The 14,062-nt window shown below is 38.9% G+C and overlaps 1 protein-coding gene across 1 annotated transcript; it reads right to left on the bottom strand.

The window, feature by feature from the left end:
- Positions 1-805: 805 nt before the first annotated feature.
- Positions 806-2,471, bottom strand: LOC143561960 (transcription termination factor MTERF8, chloroplastic-like). The gene has a single exon (XM_077049907.1). The coding sequence runs from the start codon at positions 2,312-2,314 to the stop codon at positions 1,169-1,171; it is 1,146 nt and encodes a 381-aa protein (XP_076906022.1). The 5' UTR covers positions 2,315-2,471; the 3' UTR covers positions 806-1,168.
- Between the last annotated feature and the right edge of the window lie 11,591 nt (positions 2,472-14,062).

Here is a 14,062-nt window from a genome sequence, read left to right as displayed (position 1 = left end):
AATCTTGGAATAATTTTGTTTTGTTTATGGTTTAACTTTGTTTTGTATTTGTTTATTGCTAAAAATAATTTGGTTTTTGTTTATTGCTAAAAATATCTTGGTTTGAAGTAAGTTTTAGTACTCGTCTTAAGCACTCGAAATCTCGGAGACTGCCCTGATGTAACCCATGAACCATACTAATCTTTTACATTCAGTTTTCGGTTGGTATGATTCTACCGGTCTCGGATGGTTTACCCAGTTGGACCGAAACCACAATATCAATACGGGCTACACATTCATGGATTGCAATAAATAATTCAGGGGCTCCAAATTTATGGTTGTGCAGTGACAATATTAGTAGTTTAGTACACTGGCATCTTTATCATATTTGGTTTTTGACTTTGACAAGTCAACAGATTTAGTACTTATAATTAATAGCACGTAAAAGAAATTGTTTTGTTCCTTTTTAAACATACTTGGAGCTATGCAAGCATATCGAATCAAGACCAAACATGTGTTTTTATTACCGGTTAGGTCAAGGCCTTGATTTTAGAAGTAGGTCCCAAGAGTTTGTACTTTTCGTATGCTCCTGATCCGTATCTTTTTATGGTATATGAAAGAAAATATGCAACTGACATCTTTTCCAAGCTTGTATAGTATACACTACACCGCTGACATAAGTGCGCCTACGGTGAGAAAGGCAAGGGCATTGTGAAAGAAATTGTTAAAAGTTGAAATAGTGAATGTTATATGCTTTGCGATTGTTATGGCTGATCATGGACTTTGTTTAACTGATAATTTAGATCTGGCATTGCTTCTGCACATGTGCATGGCGCCCATATATACCTACCAGTACCACTCAAAAGGTGTACAAAATTACAAATTACTAAACAAATTAATTTACACACAAAAAGGTTATAACAAGGTAAAGTTTAAAACCAATAGCTAATTCATACACTATGCTATTGATCATAACTGATCAAGTAACACAGGTTTTTGTCAAATTTAACATACCTCAGTATTGTCTATGAAACTAAGAATCACTTGAAATGAGAAGAGAGTTATAGAACATCAAAGACATAGTGCAATTAAAACCAATGAGAAGGTGAATTACACAAAACTTTTTACAAGTTCTGATCAAAATTAGAACTACAAAACCTGAAATACAATATCAAGAGTCAAATGACAATCAATTTGCCTCATTCAAATGTTTCTGATACACTTCCAACAGTTCAGAGGCTTCCTCTTCATGCCTCTTCACAACCCACTTAAGAAACGAAGTTTCCGAACACATCAACCACCGAGTCTGCGTATAGCAAGAATCATCATTTTCATCAATCAACCCTTTTTCTTTTAAACGCTTAAAAACCATACACCTAGGGACAATCCTCTTTTCTAAACTATAACAAATAACATACGGCGACTGAATAAGATAACTTCTTTTCCAACCCATCGTGTTCATAAGAAACTCCAAGATTCTTGTAATCTTATCCGTTGAAGCCATCATACACCCCGGATTCCTCTCAAACGCCATCAAAATCTCATCTTTAGACCAACCCCACTTCTCATAAAGCTCAACTTTCTTATCCCATGTGGATTTGCTCATAGCCCTAAAAGCATGAATCGCCCAAAGAAACCTCGACTTCGTCGGGTCAAATCCTATCTTCTTCACATTTGTCACAACTGTCCTAAATCTATCAGCAGATGTAAAGAAAGTCCTGGGCTGTTGTGTCAACATACTTTTTATTCTCAACTCCGGAACCCCTATTTCCAACAACAATTGTATATTTTCCGCACCGTAAACTCGTAAATCGTAAGTTAAAGCCTGCGGGAACCGCATAATGGCATTAATAACCTTATCATCCGACCCTAAAACATTTCTTAAATAATTAACCGACTGCAAGGCGGTATCTTGAAACTTTCCGCGCATAACACTTCTCGGTCTAGTGGCCACAATCGCAGCAAGATCAGCATTTGAAAACCCTAATTTACTCAAGATTTTGAAATTGGGCAAAAGGGTTGTTTCAGGATCACATAATAATATCCTCGGGTGACTCGAAATAACTTTCGAAACTTGGGATTTGGTGAAACCTTGATTATAAAGAATGGCAAGAACAGAGTCTGCTGTTTTTGGGGATTTCGATAAATCTAGACCTTTGGAAGCTAAAATTGCAGATTCTGAAGAAAACCCACATGAGTTTATAAGGTACTTGATGGTGAATGAGTGTTGATTTGAAGTTGTGGTTGTAAATTGGAATAATTGGTATCGCAGGTGGAGCTTGCGATAAGTTGTTGCAGGGGATGAAACATTTTTATAAATGAAATTAAATAACATTGGAGAGTAATTAAGATTAAGGAAGACGTGAATATAGGTACCAGGGCATGTGATTGATTTGATTTTGATTTTGACACAAGAGCAGCATGCGATGAGAAATTGAGAATTGAAATATGAATGGAGAACAACAAAACCCTAACCACAACTTGAGTGAGCTATGTACGAGGAATACATGTGTCAATGTTTCAAATTTTAACACCATCCGTCTAATTTGCCCTTAGGGGTAATTTTGTCATTTTAACTTACTTGACATGAGGGTGCGATATTTTATGTAAGTACCCGTTACCGGTACCCTACATTTGATGTTGGATTTACTAATAAACATAGTTCTAAATATCAGAGTTAATTAAAACTTTTCGCGGAATATAAAACTTCAACCATAAAACATACATAACTTTCAAATCTTGTCTTATCAAACATTCATAGTCATTTAAAACAAAACTTAGTCTTTAAAACATCATAACATTCCCTTGAGACGCCAGTGTCTTCAATTCGATGTCATGTGTCCTCATCAAGCGAACTGCCTCAATCTACTCACCTGCGTGCATACTAAAAGTCAGCTACGCTGAGTGAGTTCTAGTTAATCACACATTATACAATACATACACTTACCTTCAATTATGCATCCGAATGTACATAATAATTACTTTACTAATTTACTTTTATTACATAAGTCATACATACGTTCGTACTTTAATACTTTTATACTATATAAATTACTGCACTTTTCTATCTTAGATATTATTAGGGTGATGTATATATAAATATACATCTTTTCGGCATCAAATAATCTCTAAAAACTGCAATTTCTATCCAATAACATAGCATAAAAGACTACTTATCATAATAAAACATAATTTCAGGTGAAACCAAGCCTCAAACGAAGAAACAAGCAAAAAGACGAAGAAAAACAGAAGAAAACAAAGAAACACGCCCCCAAGCTTCTGACACAAGAAAAGACAAAATCTGGAAGCAAAAGCACGGGGCCGTGCTCATCATGCACGGGGCCGTGGACGAGAACACAGAAAAGACAAATAAGAATTGAGTACATGTCACTAAAAATCACGGGGTCGTGCCTACCAACCACGGGGCCGTGGCCACGTCACAGAAAAAACAAAACAAATCTGGCACATGTCATAAAAATGCACGGGGGTGTTCTCATCAAGCACGGGGCCGTGCCTCACCATCCAGAATGCCTATAAATAGTGGCTCATGTTGCACTCATTTGGTGTGCCTTGAAAAGAATTCTCTCCGGTTTTCACTTATAAAAACACACACTAACACTCAATTTGAAGATCTAGTGAAGAGTTTGAAGGTTTGGAGGTCATCACCACTAATCATCATCATCAACCATCATTACCATCATTAAGAAGAAGGATTCATCTACATTTGGTTAGATTGTTCCAAGTTTAATCATGTATTTGTTATTATCAATCATCTTAATGTTTATCACTATGCTCATTATGAGCTAAACTCCTTTTACCATCTAAAATCTATGAAGAAGCTTTGTTTTACTTGATAATTAACCAAGACATGTGATGTAGTCTAGTAAAGTACATGGTTATATTACAATTATCTATTGATGAGAAATGTTTCACCATCTTAAATCACTAAATCAAAGTTGGTGGTTGTCAATATCTTTGGCAATCGTTCATGATCGATCCATGTTCTTAAAAGATAGAAATACTTTGATACATTATCGAAACATGGATCCTTATATTGTACTTAGAAATGATGAGATATAAGTTATGGTGTATTTTTCTAAACCTTGGTAATCCGAAAATGGCTTTGCTTAGGATATCAAATTAGTTAAAGAAACCATATGTTAACGGAATGTGTAATTATAACCTACATAAATCAACCAAGGGGAGGTTGTGTGATGAACTACAACCACCCGAAGTTGTTAGAATTGGTATTTGAGAAATCGAAGTCAATCCTAATCTTTCTACTTTACGAAACTACTTGTCAACTCAAATCGACATCATTGAGATGGCATGACATTAGGAAAGGGTGGACTTTAAAATGCGCATACCATCTCCTTAGTGCCAAAGATGCTCACTTAAAGCTTAAGGAGCTATCTATCATATATTGCTACGGCAAGTTTATCACATGTCTACATATTAATTATCAATGCTAAAATGGAGTGGATTCTTGATCTTAGATGGTAACCTTCGCATAATTGAACAACTCGTTTAGAATCTCTTGTCTCGGTCACCTATATTTATATATATAAGTATTTATATTTTATAAAAAGTTTAAAAAATCAACCCCAAAAATGATTAAAACATCCGATTGAAGTAAAACAACGATTTATTATTAGAAACCTTTGTGTCCACAGATCGATACTTGGTTCTTACCAATACTTTTCTACATATACGATAGGTACACTTGCCTATTTTGTGTGTGTTTAGTCTTTGTAGAAATCACTTTTATAAATTTAAAACACGATCTTGTGCAAAAGCTAAATATCCAACCTTTCATATTTTATACCACTAGCACACACATCATCATCAAGTTTTTGGCGCCGTTGCCGGGGACACGGTACGTTTCTAAGAACGATCCAAGTTTTAATTTAATCATTCTCTATAATTGTACAAATTTTTAACTTTTATTTTATCTTTAAATTTTACTAAATATTAAACTATATAATTTTACGGCTAGCCTAATTTTTAACCTTTATTTACCTTACTTTTGAAATAGTTTAACTAACTTAGACATTAGTTTAGTTTAAAATAGCTTAACTTATTGTTCAACTTAGACTAACTTTAACTAACTTTTACTTTAGTGTAATTTTGATTTAGTCCCATGTATGTCCTCTACTTTTGAGCCCGAGCTTGTTTCTCCACTTTCTGAACCGGAACGGCTCTTTCGTCGACGAACTCGTAAACGGACTACAGAAACCGCAGAAGCAATCAAAGACGAATCAGTAGACGCCACCGCATCATTAGAAAATCAAACCGAATAAATGATGGCGGCCCAGAACAATGAGCCGAACATGAGCCAGTATGCCAAGCCAACTCTCGAAGGCTATGGCAATGGAGTGGCTCCACCCGAAATTACCGAAAATTTCGAAATAAAATCAAGCACCATTCATATGGTAGAAAATTCAGTTCAATTTCATGGTCTCCTCGACGAAGATCCTCTTTCTCACATATCTCGATTTCTACGAATCTGCGGAACTTTTAAAATCCAAAACTGTTCAGACGATCAAATCAAACTCAAACTCTTTCCTTTCTCTCTAAGGGGCCAAGCCCTAGAATGGATAAAATCTCTTTCTTCTGGTTCCATCACCACTTGGGACCAGATGGTTGAACAGTTTCTCCTCAAATATTTTCCGCCTGACAAAACTGCCAAATACCGAGCCAGCATTACCGGAGTCCGGACCAATGATGATGAATCGCTACACGCAGCATGGGAAAGATATAAAAGTCTTCTGAGAAGATGCCCACATCATGGACTGAGCGTATGGTTACAAGTCCAAACTTTCTTTGACGCACAATCCAGTCAAAACAAACAGGCCATCGACCAGATCGCTGGTGGAGACCTGGGATCCAAATCACCTAACGAAACATTTGAAGTCCCGGAAAAGGCCGCAAAGAAGAGTTTCGCTTACAACAAACCAAGATCTGCACCTACCCATAAAGGAATACACCACGTTGACTCCAACACTCTTGTCACAGCATAACTTGAAGCTCTTTCTAAAAAATTCGAACAACTTCAAGCCGAACTATCAAAAACCAGACTCACCTGTGACACTTGTGGAGGAAGTCATAAGACGAGTGATTGTAAACAAGTCATTATGGCCATGGAAGAAGTCGATTTCATCGCTCGACAGAACAACGCTTTCAGCAATAACTACAATCCAGGATGGAGAAACCACCCGAATTTCAGCTGGAAAAACGGAGGTAACACTCAACCTTTATCCGGATTCGAAAAGAGACCTATGAATCAACCCTTCCAACCTAAACCTCAATTTCAAGATCAAAGTTCTAGTAGCCATCAAAACCTAAGCTACTCGAAGATCGAAGAAATGCTAATCCAATTGATGACCAAAACAAATGAAGCAGAGAAGAAAGCCGACTCAAGAGTTGTTGATATCAGCGGAGTATTATTAAAACATGAAGCCGATCTCAAAAGTCAACAAGCATCGCTTCAGAACCTAGAAACCCAAATCGGACAAACTGCCCGACAATTATCCAAAAGACCACCTGGCACTCTTCCAAGCAATACAATCACCAACCCGAATGCGACCGCTAACGCCGTCACACTCAGGAGTGGTACAACCACTGTTGTTCCACCAAATTTGGAGAAAAATTCTCCTGATGAAACGCAGGAAAGACTGACCCCAACAAGCACATTACAGCCTAAGGAACCAGTCCGAACCTATGTTCCACCTATTCCATAACTGGAAGACTGAAGCAGGAGTGATTGGAAGCCCACTATGGGAAGTTTCTAGAACTTTTTAAGCAACTCCATATCAACATCCCTTTTGTCGAAGCTATTGCTCAAATGCCAAAATACGCCAAGTTTCTCAAAGAAGTGTTGACAAACAAAAGAAAGCTGGAGGAGCTCTCGCATGTCACCCTAAGTGAAGAATGTTCAGCTATCCTCCAAAGCAAGCTACCGACAAAGATGACCGATCCAGGGAGCTTTACTATCCCTTGTCTCATAGGAAATTTATCTGTTAGCAATGCCCTAGCTGACCTAGGAGCTAGTATTAATTTGATGCCTTATGCGGTTTTTGCAAAACTAGGGATAGGAGAACCAAAGCCCACCCGCATGAGCATTCAGTTAGCTGACCGATCCATTAAATATCCTCGGGGCATTATTGAAAACATGCTTGTCAAAATTGACAAGTTCGTTTTCCCAGTAGATTTTGTGATTCTAGACATGGAGGAAGACAAAAGTGTACCTCTGATTTTAGGAAGACCCTTTTTAGCCACCGCAAAGGCTATCATAGATGTTTGCACCGACAAACTCACTCTTAGGGTCAATGACGAGGCAATCACTTTTGACATAGGAAAATCTATGCAATATCCGCAACAACACGATGACACCTTATACTGTGTTGATATCATAGAGTCCATCGTAAGTTGCTATATGCGAGATTCCTCCATCAATACTCCCCTAGAAACACAAGTCTTAGACAAAACACTAAACAAACCCATTTTAGAAAATGAAAATTTCAATAACAACTTCCACGAAGAATCAGAAACGATATACGAAATCATTGAAAACAATGAAAAATCAAAACCATCAATCGAAGAACCACCAGCCTTAGAGTTAAAAGAACTGCCAAAACAACTCGAATACGCCTTTCTAGAGAAAGATTCTCAACTCCCAATAATTATTTCATCTCACCTTTCTAAAGAAGAGAAAGACGAACTTCTTAAAGTTCTCAAAAACCATAAGAAGGCTATCGCATGGAAGATCATGGATATCAAGGGCATCAGTCCTTCATTTTGTACCCAAAAAATCCTCATGGAGGAAGAATACAAACCCGTGGTCCAACATCAAAGATGTCTCAACCCCAACATGCAAGATGTGGTGAAGAAGGAAGTAATCAAACTGCTTGACGCCGGATTAATCTACCCAATCTCGGATTCACCTTGGGTTAGTCCCGTTCAGGTAGTACCCAAGAAGGGAGGAATGACAGTCGTAATGAACGAGAAGGACGAACAAATACCAATGAGGACCATCACATGCTGGCGAGTTTGCATCGATTACCGGAAGCTTAATGATGCCACAAGAAAATATCATTTTCCACTTCCTTTCATAGATCAAATGCTCGAACGATTATCTGGAAAAATGTTCTACTGTTTTCTTGATGGATTTTCCGGATACTTTCAGATTCCCATTGCTCCTGAAGATCAGGAGAAAACTACTTTTACATGTCCATACGGAACCTTCGCTTACCGAAGAATGCCATTTGGATTATGTAATGCTCCAGCCACCTACCAACGCTGCATGGTGGCAATCTTTCATGAAATGATCGAAAACTCTATGGAAGTTTTCATGGACGACTTCTCAGTCTTTGGAGATTCCTTCGATCATTGTCTGAAAAACCTAGACAAAATGCTAGCTAGGTGTGAAGAAGTAAATCTAGTGCTCAACTGGGAAAAATGCCACTTTATGGTAAAGGAAGGCATTGTTCTAGGTCACAAGATTTCTCAAAACGGACTAGAAGTTGATAGGGCCAAAATAGAAACCATATCCAAACTCCCACCACCAACTTCAGTCAAAGCCATTAGAAGTTTTCTAGGTCACGCCGGTTTCTACCGCCGCTTCAAAAAAGACTTCTCAAAAATCTCAAGACCTATGACCAAACTTCTAATGAAATACGCACCATTCGTCTTCTCTGAGGAATGTGTTAAGTCATTCAATACACTGAAAGACAAACTTGTCAACGCACCAATCATGACCACACCCGACTGGACCCTTCCATTCGAAATCATGTGCGATGCAAGTGACTTTGCAGTTGGAGCCGTACTCGGACAACGCAAAGAAAAACACTTTCACCCAATTTACTATGCCAGTAAAACTCTTAACGATGCACAGGAGAATTATACCACAACTGAAAAAGAGTTACTAGCAGTAGTATTTGCCTTTGAAAAATTTAGATCATACCTAGTTCTTTCCAAAACCATAGTTAACACCGATCATGCCGCAATACGATACCTATTCAACAAACAAGATGCCAAACCTAGACTCATCCGATGGATCCTAGTACTCCAAGAATTTGACATCGAAGTTAAAGACAAAAAGGGAGCAGAAAATGTAGCCGCAGACCATATTTCACGATTAGAATGTCCAACTCCCGAAGAGCTTCAAAAAGAAATTATCAACGATAATTTCCCACATGAGGTTCTCATGCACATTCAAGGAGTGATAGAAGAAAAGAACGAAAGTCCTTGGTATGCCGACTTCGCCAATTACTTAGCTTGTAGGATCCTCAGAAAAGGACTTACTCATCAACAGCGGAAGAAATTCTTCTCCGATCTTAAGTTTTACTTCTGGGAAGATCCATACGTGTTTAGGATAGGTGCGGATCAAGTCATTCGTAGATGCGTAGCAGGAAAAGAGGCCTTAGACATTCTCAAACATTGCCATGAAGGACCAACGGGCGGACACCACGGTCAGGAAAGTGTTTGATGCAGGATTTTTCTGGCCTACTATATACAAAGATACACATACTTTGATCCAAGCATGCGATGCTTGTCAAAGAGCCGGGAACATCTCATCAAAAAATGATATGGCCCAAAAAGGCATTCAAATTTGTGAAATCTTTGATGTATAGGGGATAGATTTCATGGGGCCATTTCCTAACTCATTCGGAAATAAATACATCCTTGTAGCAGTCGACTACGTGTCTAAATGGGTAGAAGTACAAGCTCTTCCCACCAACGATGCTCGAGTAGTTGTACGATTTCTAAAAAAGTTATTCTCAAGATTCGGTACTCCAAAAGCCCTCATCAGCGACAAAGGTACTCACTTCTGTAACACCCTAATGAACAAGGTTTTAGCACGATATGGAGTTCACCACCGACTAGCAACACCATATCACCCGCAGACCAGTGGGCAGGTGGAGGTCTCAAACCGAGGAATTAAGAGGATTTTAGAAAGAAGTGTGGGGATGAATCGCAAAAATTGGGCAGAAAAGTTAGATGACACATTGTGGGCCCTCAGGACGGCCTACTAAACTCCCATAGGAACGACACCCTTCAAGCTCGTTTACGGGTTGGCATGTCATCTACCAGTGGAATTAAAACACAAAGCTTATTGGGCTCTCAGAGCCGTGAATTTTGATCTAACGTCCGCCGGAGCAAACTGGGAAGATCAAATTCGTGAGCTCGATGAACTGAGAACAATGGCCTACGAAAATTCCTGGTCCTACAAGGAAAAGACTAAACGAATACACGACGCTCATTTAAAAGGAAACAATAAATTTCAAGCCGACGATCGTGTACTGTTAACAACGCTCGTTTACGTCTTTTCCCAGGAAAACTGAAATCCCGATGGACAGGTCCATACGTAGTTGAAACAGTTTTTGACTATGGAACCATCAAAATTTCAAGTTCAAACGGTCAAAAGTTCAAAGTCAATGGACATCGATTAAAACCGTACATCGACGGTCCACTTAAAGAAGTTTTGGAGGTACTAACCCTTCAAAATTTTTAAATAAGACATTAAGGAAACAAGGCCTTGCCAAGACCTTCACAAAAGTAGGCCTTGTAAATATTGTTTTACTTGAATATATATATATATATATATATATATATATATATATATATATAATATTTGAGAAAACCAAGGGGGCGTGCTCCTTAAAGCACGGTCCCGTGCCTAAAAATGCGGGCCGACATCTACGCTACAAAAATCTCAGTCAGACTGGTTTGTAACAGAATTGTCAGAGTAAAAACACGGGGGCGTGCTTCCAAAAGCACGGTACCGTGCTCGGTATCCTGTTTGGTTATAAAAGGCACCTTGTGTCATTGCATTTCTTGCACAAACCAAAACTAAAAAACCTCTGATAATTCAGCATGCCAACTGAGATGAATGAAGCAATTCCCGTTTTCCGACATCCGAGAAACGATGCCCGCCATGTTTCCAAAACCGAGCTTCTCTTGAAACTTTAAGAACTCGTGAGAGAACTCACCGAAATGAATGTCCTCGCGGAGATGCGTCTCGTGCAACTCACCGAATCGGTGGAAACATGAAAATGGAACTTCGAGACATCAACGAGCAACTCCAGTTTCAAGTTCTCGATTTCACGTATTTTCCACCACCAGGACCGTTCGGAGGAGGAGAGCCTTTCGGAGAGCTCTAGGAAACTTAATTTTATGTTTTTATGTGTTAAAAAGTGCATTAAGCACAATGTGTTAGGACTTCGGGCTTAACCCGATTATTTTCTTTTCTTAGGAAACTCGGGCTTATCCCGTAACTATTCTAGGATCTTTATTTAATGAAAAGTAATCTTTAGATGACCAAACTTCCAAATTATTACAATAAACGTCATTCTAAAAATTCCGGATCGTGAATCATGTTGAAAACTAAAAAAGAAATACAATGTGACAAAAAGCACGGGCCGTGCTTTCCTAAGCACGAGGCCGTGGTCACCCCAGAATCTTCAACATGATACGCGCTGACTCCGTACAATTCTCTGACTCAGAAACATTTATTCTTCTAGAAGCACGGGGTCGTGCTCCAATAAACACGGTGCCGTGTTCAACTTTCCAGTCTCTATATAATGCATGCATAAATTCACTATTCCATTCACACCAAACAAAAACTACCTAAATGGAAGGAAAACGGGTTGAATGGAAGCCAGTGAAGAAGGGGAAACAACATGAATCTTCCTTCCTTGAGGAACAAATCATGAGACTCCAATGCATCGTAAGAGACCAAGTTGAGAGCAACATGCAAACCGAGGCTCGAGTAGTCGAGTTGATTAACAAAGTCGACCTGCTTAGGTTCGAGAACTTCCATGTTGTGAATGGTTACCACAAAGATGTGACTTCCAAACTTAACTTTCTCAACCGAGAACTCGTCACGCTCAACTAAAAGCTTGACGAACTTTTGGAAGCCAAACGAGCACCACCACACATCCAAGACTTGTTCGGGGGTGGTGGCCGTTGAAGTTCTGACTTTGTTTCGTGTTGAAGTTGTTTCCGCTAGTACTATGTGTTAGGATCCGAGAGTTGTTGTTGTACTTTTCATTTTATCTATCTTTAAATTATGTCTTTAATTTTATGTTTTAATGAAATTTAGGATTGTTAATTACCATATCAAAATAACCAGAAAATAAAAACCAGTTAAAAGCAAACCAGCTCGACAAAATAAACAAAACAGTACTATCTGCATTAAGCAGCACGGTACCGTGCTCCAAAAGCACGGGGCCGTGTTTTTGGTGTCAGGGCAGTTACGAGTTTTAACTTTGATAAACTAACTTTCTAACACATCCAACCCTAATTTCACTGCATTCTAAACCGAGAACCGCCGACCTTCAACCATTTTGCAAATTTCTTCATCTAATCTTCAATCCTAAACCTAAGGTATGTTAATTTAACAACTGCATTACTCAGATTCGTCATTCTAGGTTTAGATTGACCCTAAAGTTGTTCAAATCGACCAAATCGGGTCAAAACCCGAAAAGGGTATGGGTTATTATGCTTGATTATGATGAATAGATTGTTGAATGTTTGATGGTTAGGGATTAATTGAAAGAAACAATTCGGGTTTTGGGTGTTAGAATAAATACCCGACAAACCATTAAACCCAATTGCTATAACCGGTTTGAAACGAGGGTTCGAGTCTAAGTAAGTTAGAAATCGGTATTAAAAACACGAGTCGTGCACAAAACAACACGAGCCGTGGTCAACCAAAAGTCAACATCAAAGGAATTGAACCAGAAGCAGCAGCACGGTACCGTGCTCCTGAAAGTACGCCACCGTGCTTTTCCTTCTGTTTCAGCAAATTGAAAATTTTTCATGAGTTTTGACTAATTTAGGTTTAAATTGCAGATAGCCGAGTATGGGGAAGAAGTTCATGCATTTTTAGTCTTCACCGGACATGATGCAAGAGATAGGCAAGCCAATGCAAGACTAAGCTACTTGAACAAGCGAATCCCTGAACCAAATTTCTATGCTTGCCAAGACACCCTACGCCAAGTTAATCAATGGAACCGATACAACATGTTTGTGACGGGGCCGTGGAAGAGGGTTTTTGAGCAAACAGGAGAGGCTGTAACGGAACTAACAAAGGAATTCTTAGCATCCTTTAACATAAAGAAGAATTTAAATATGTGGGATAAAGATGCAATTGAGTTCAGGTATGGAGGTGTGTGGCGCAGAACGTCTTTCACCCAACTCGGGATTGATATGGGAATTTACAAAAAAGAAGAAACAGAACAAGTAATCTGGACCCCCGCAAGGGTAACATTTGAAAAGGAAGACAATAACTGGTTTGGAGATACACAGACACGAGCATGGGAATTGTTGGGCTTCGAGGATGAAACAAACCACATCAATGAGTCGAAAAGCACAGCCTTACGAGATCCATTGATGAAATATATTCACCAGCTACTAAGCAAGACGCTAACAACACGTAGCAAAAATAAAGGAGTGGTGAATTTACGGGATTTGTGGGCACTTTACTGCATAAGAAATGAAATTGATTGCAACATTACTTATCTCCTCTGTCAACTTTTCAGAACTAATGCAACAGCCGAATGTCCAAGAACTCCACTCTTCGGTGGCGCATGGATCTACAAGCTTTACGAAGCTTATGATGTAGTAGTGGAAGGGACCAAAAATCCGAAACCTATTGCTCTTGACCTCAACCTCTATTACAAGTTGCAGATAGCTCAAATCCTTAGTGTAAGACCAGAAATTTGGAGGTTCGTGAACAGCCGCGGCCACATTTGGGACCCGAAAAGCCAGTCGGAAATGATGATGGAAGACGAACGGAGAAAAAGAATAGAAGCTGAGTACAAACGAACAAGGATCCGTTTGACCTGGACACAAGTAACTGATGACTGACGGCACAGGTAGATGGGCATGGGCACAGGCATGGGATGGTAGTATTTCATGAACTTATTATGTGTGTTTGAACAATTTACTTTTCATCGTACTTGTTTATTTGTGTTTATGTTGGTTTGGATACTATTATGGCCATGAGTGCCGAAGACATTATGCTAGGTACTAATTTAGCCCGATAGGGCAAAGGGATGGATGATTCCATACCCAATTT

This window comes from Bidens hawaiensis, unplaced genomic scaffold (genome assembly GCF_021521415.1).
Source record: "Bidens hawaiensis isolate Kalapana, Puna unplaced genomic scaffold, B.hawaiensis_p1.1 tig00020890_1, whole genome shotgun sequence".
NCBI lineage: Eukaryota > Viridiplantae > Streptophyta > Magnoliopsida > Asterales > Asteraceae > Bidens > Bidens hawaiensis.
The sequence above is the reverse complement of the archived record's forward strand: the minus strand, read 5'-3'. Positions and strand labels throughout refer to the sequence as shown.

Coding starts and splice junctions, on each gene's coding strand:
- LOC143561960 (XM_077049907.1), bottom strand. CDS start 2,314: ATGTTATTTAATTTCATTTATAAAAATGTTTCATCCCCTGCAACAACT.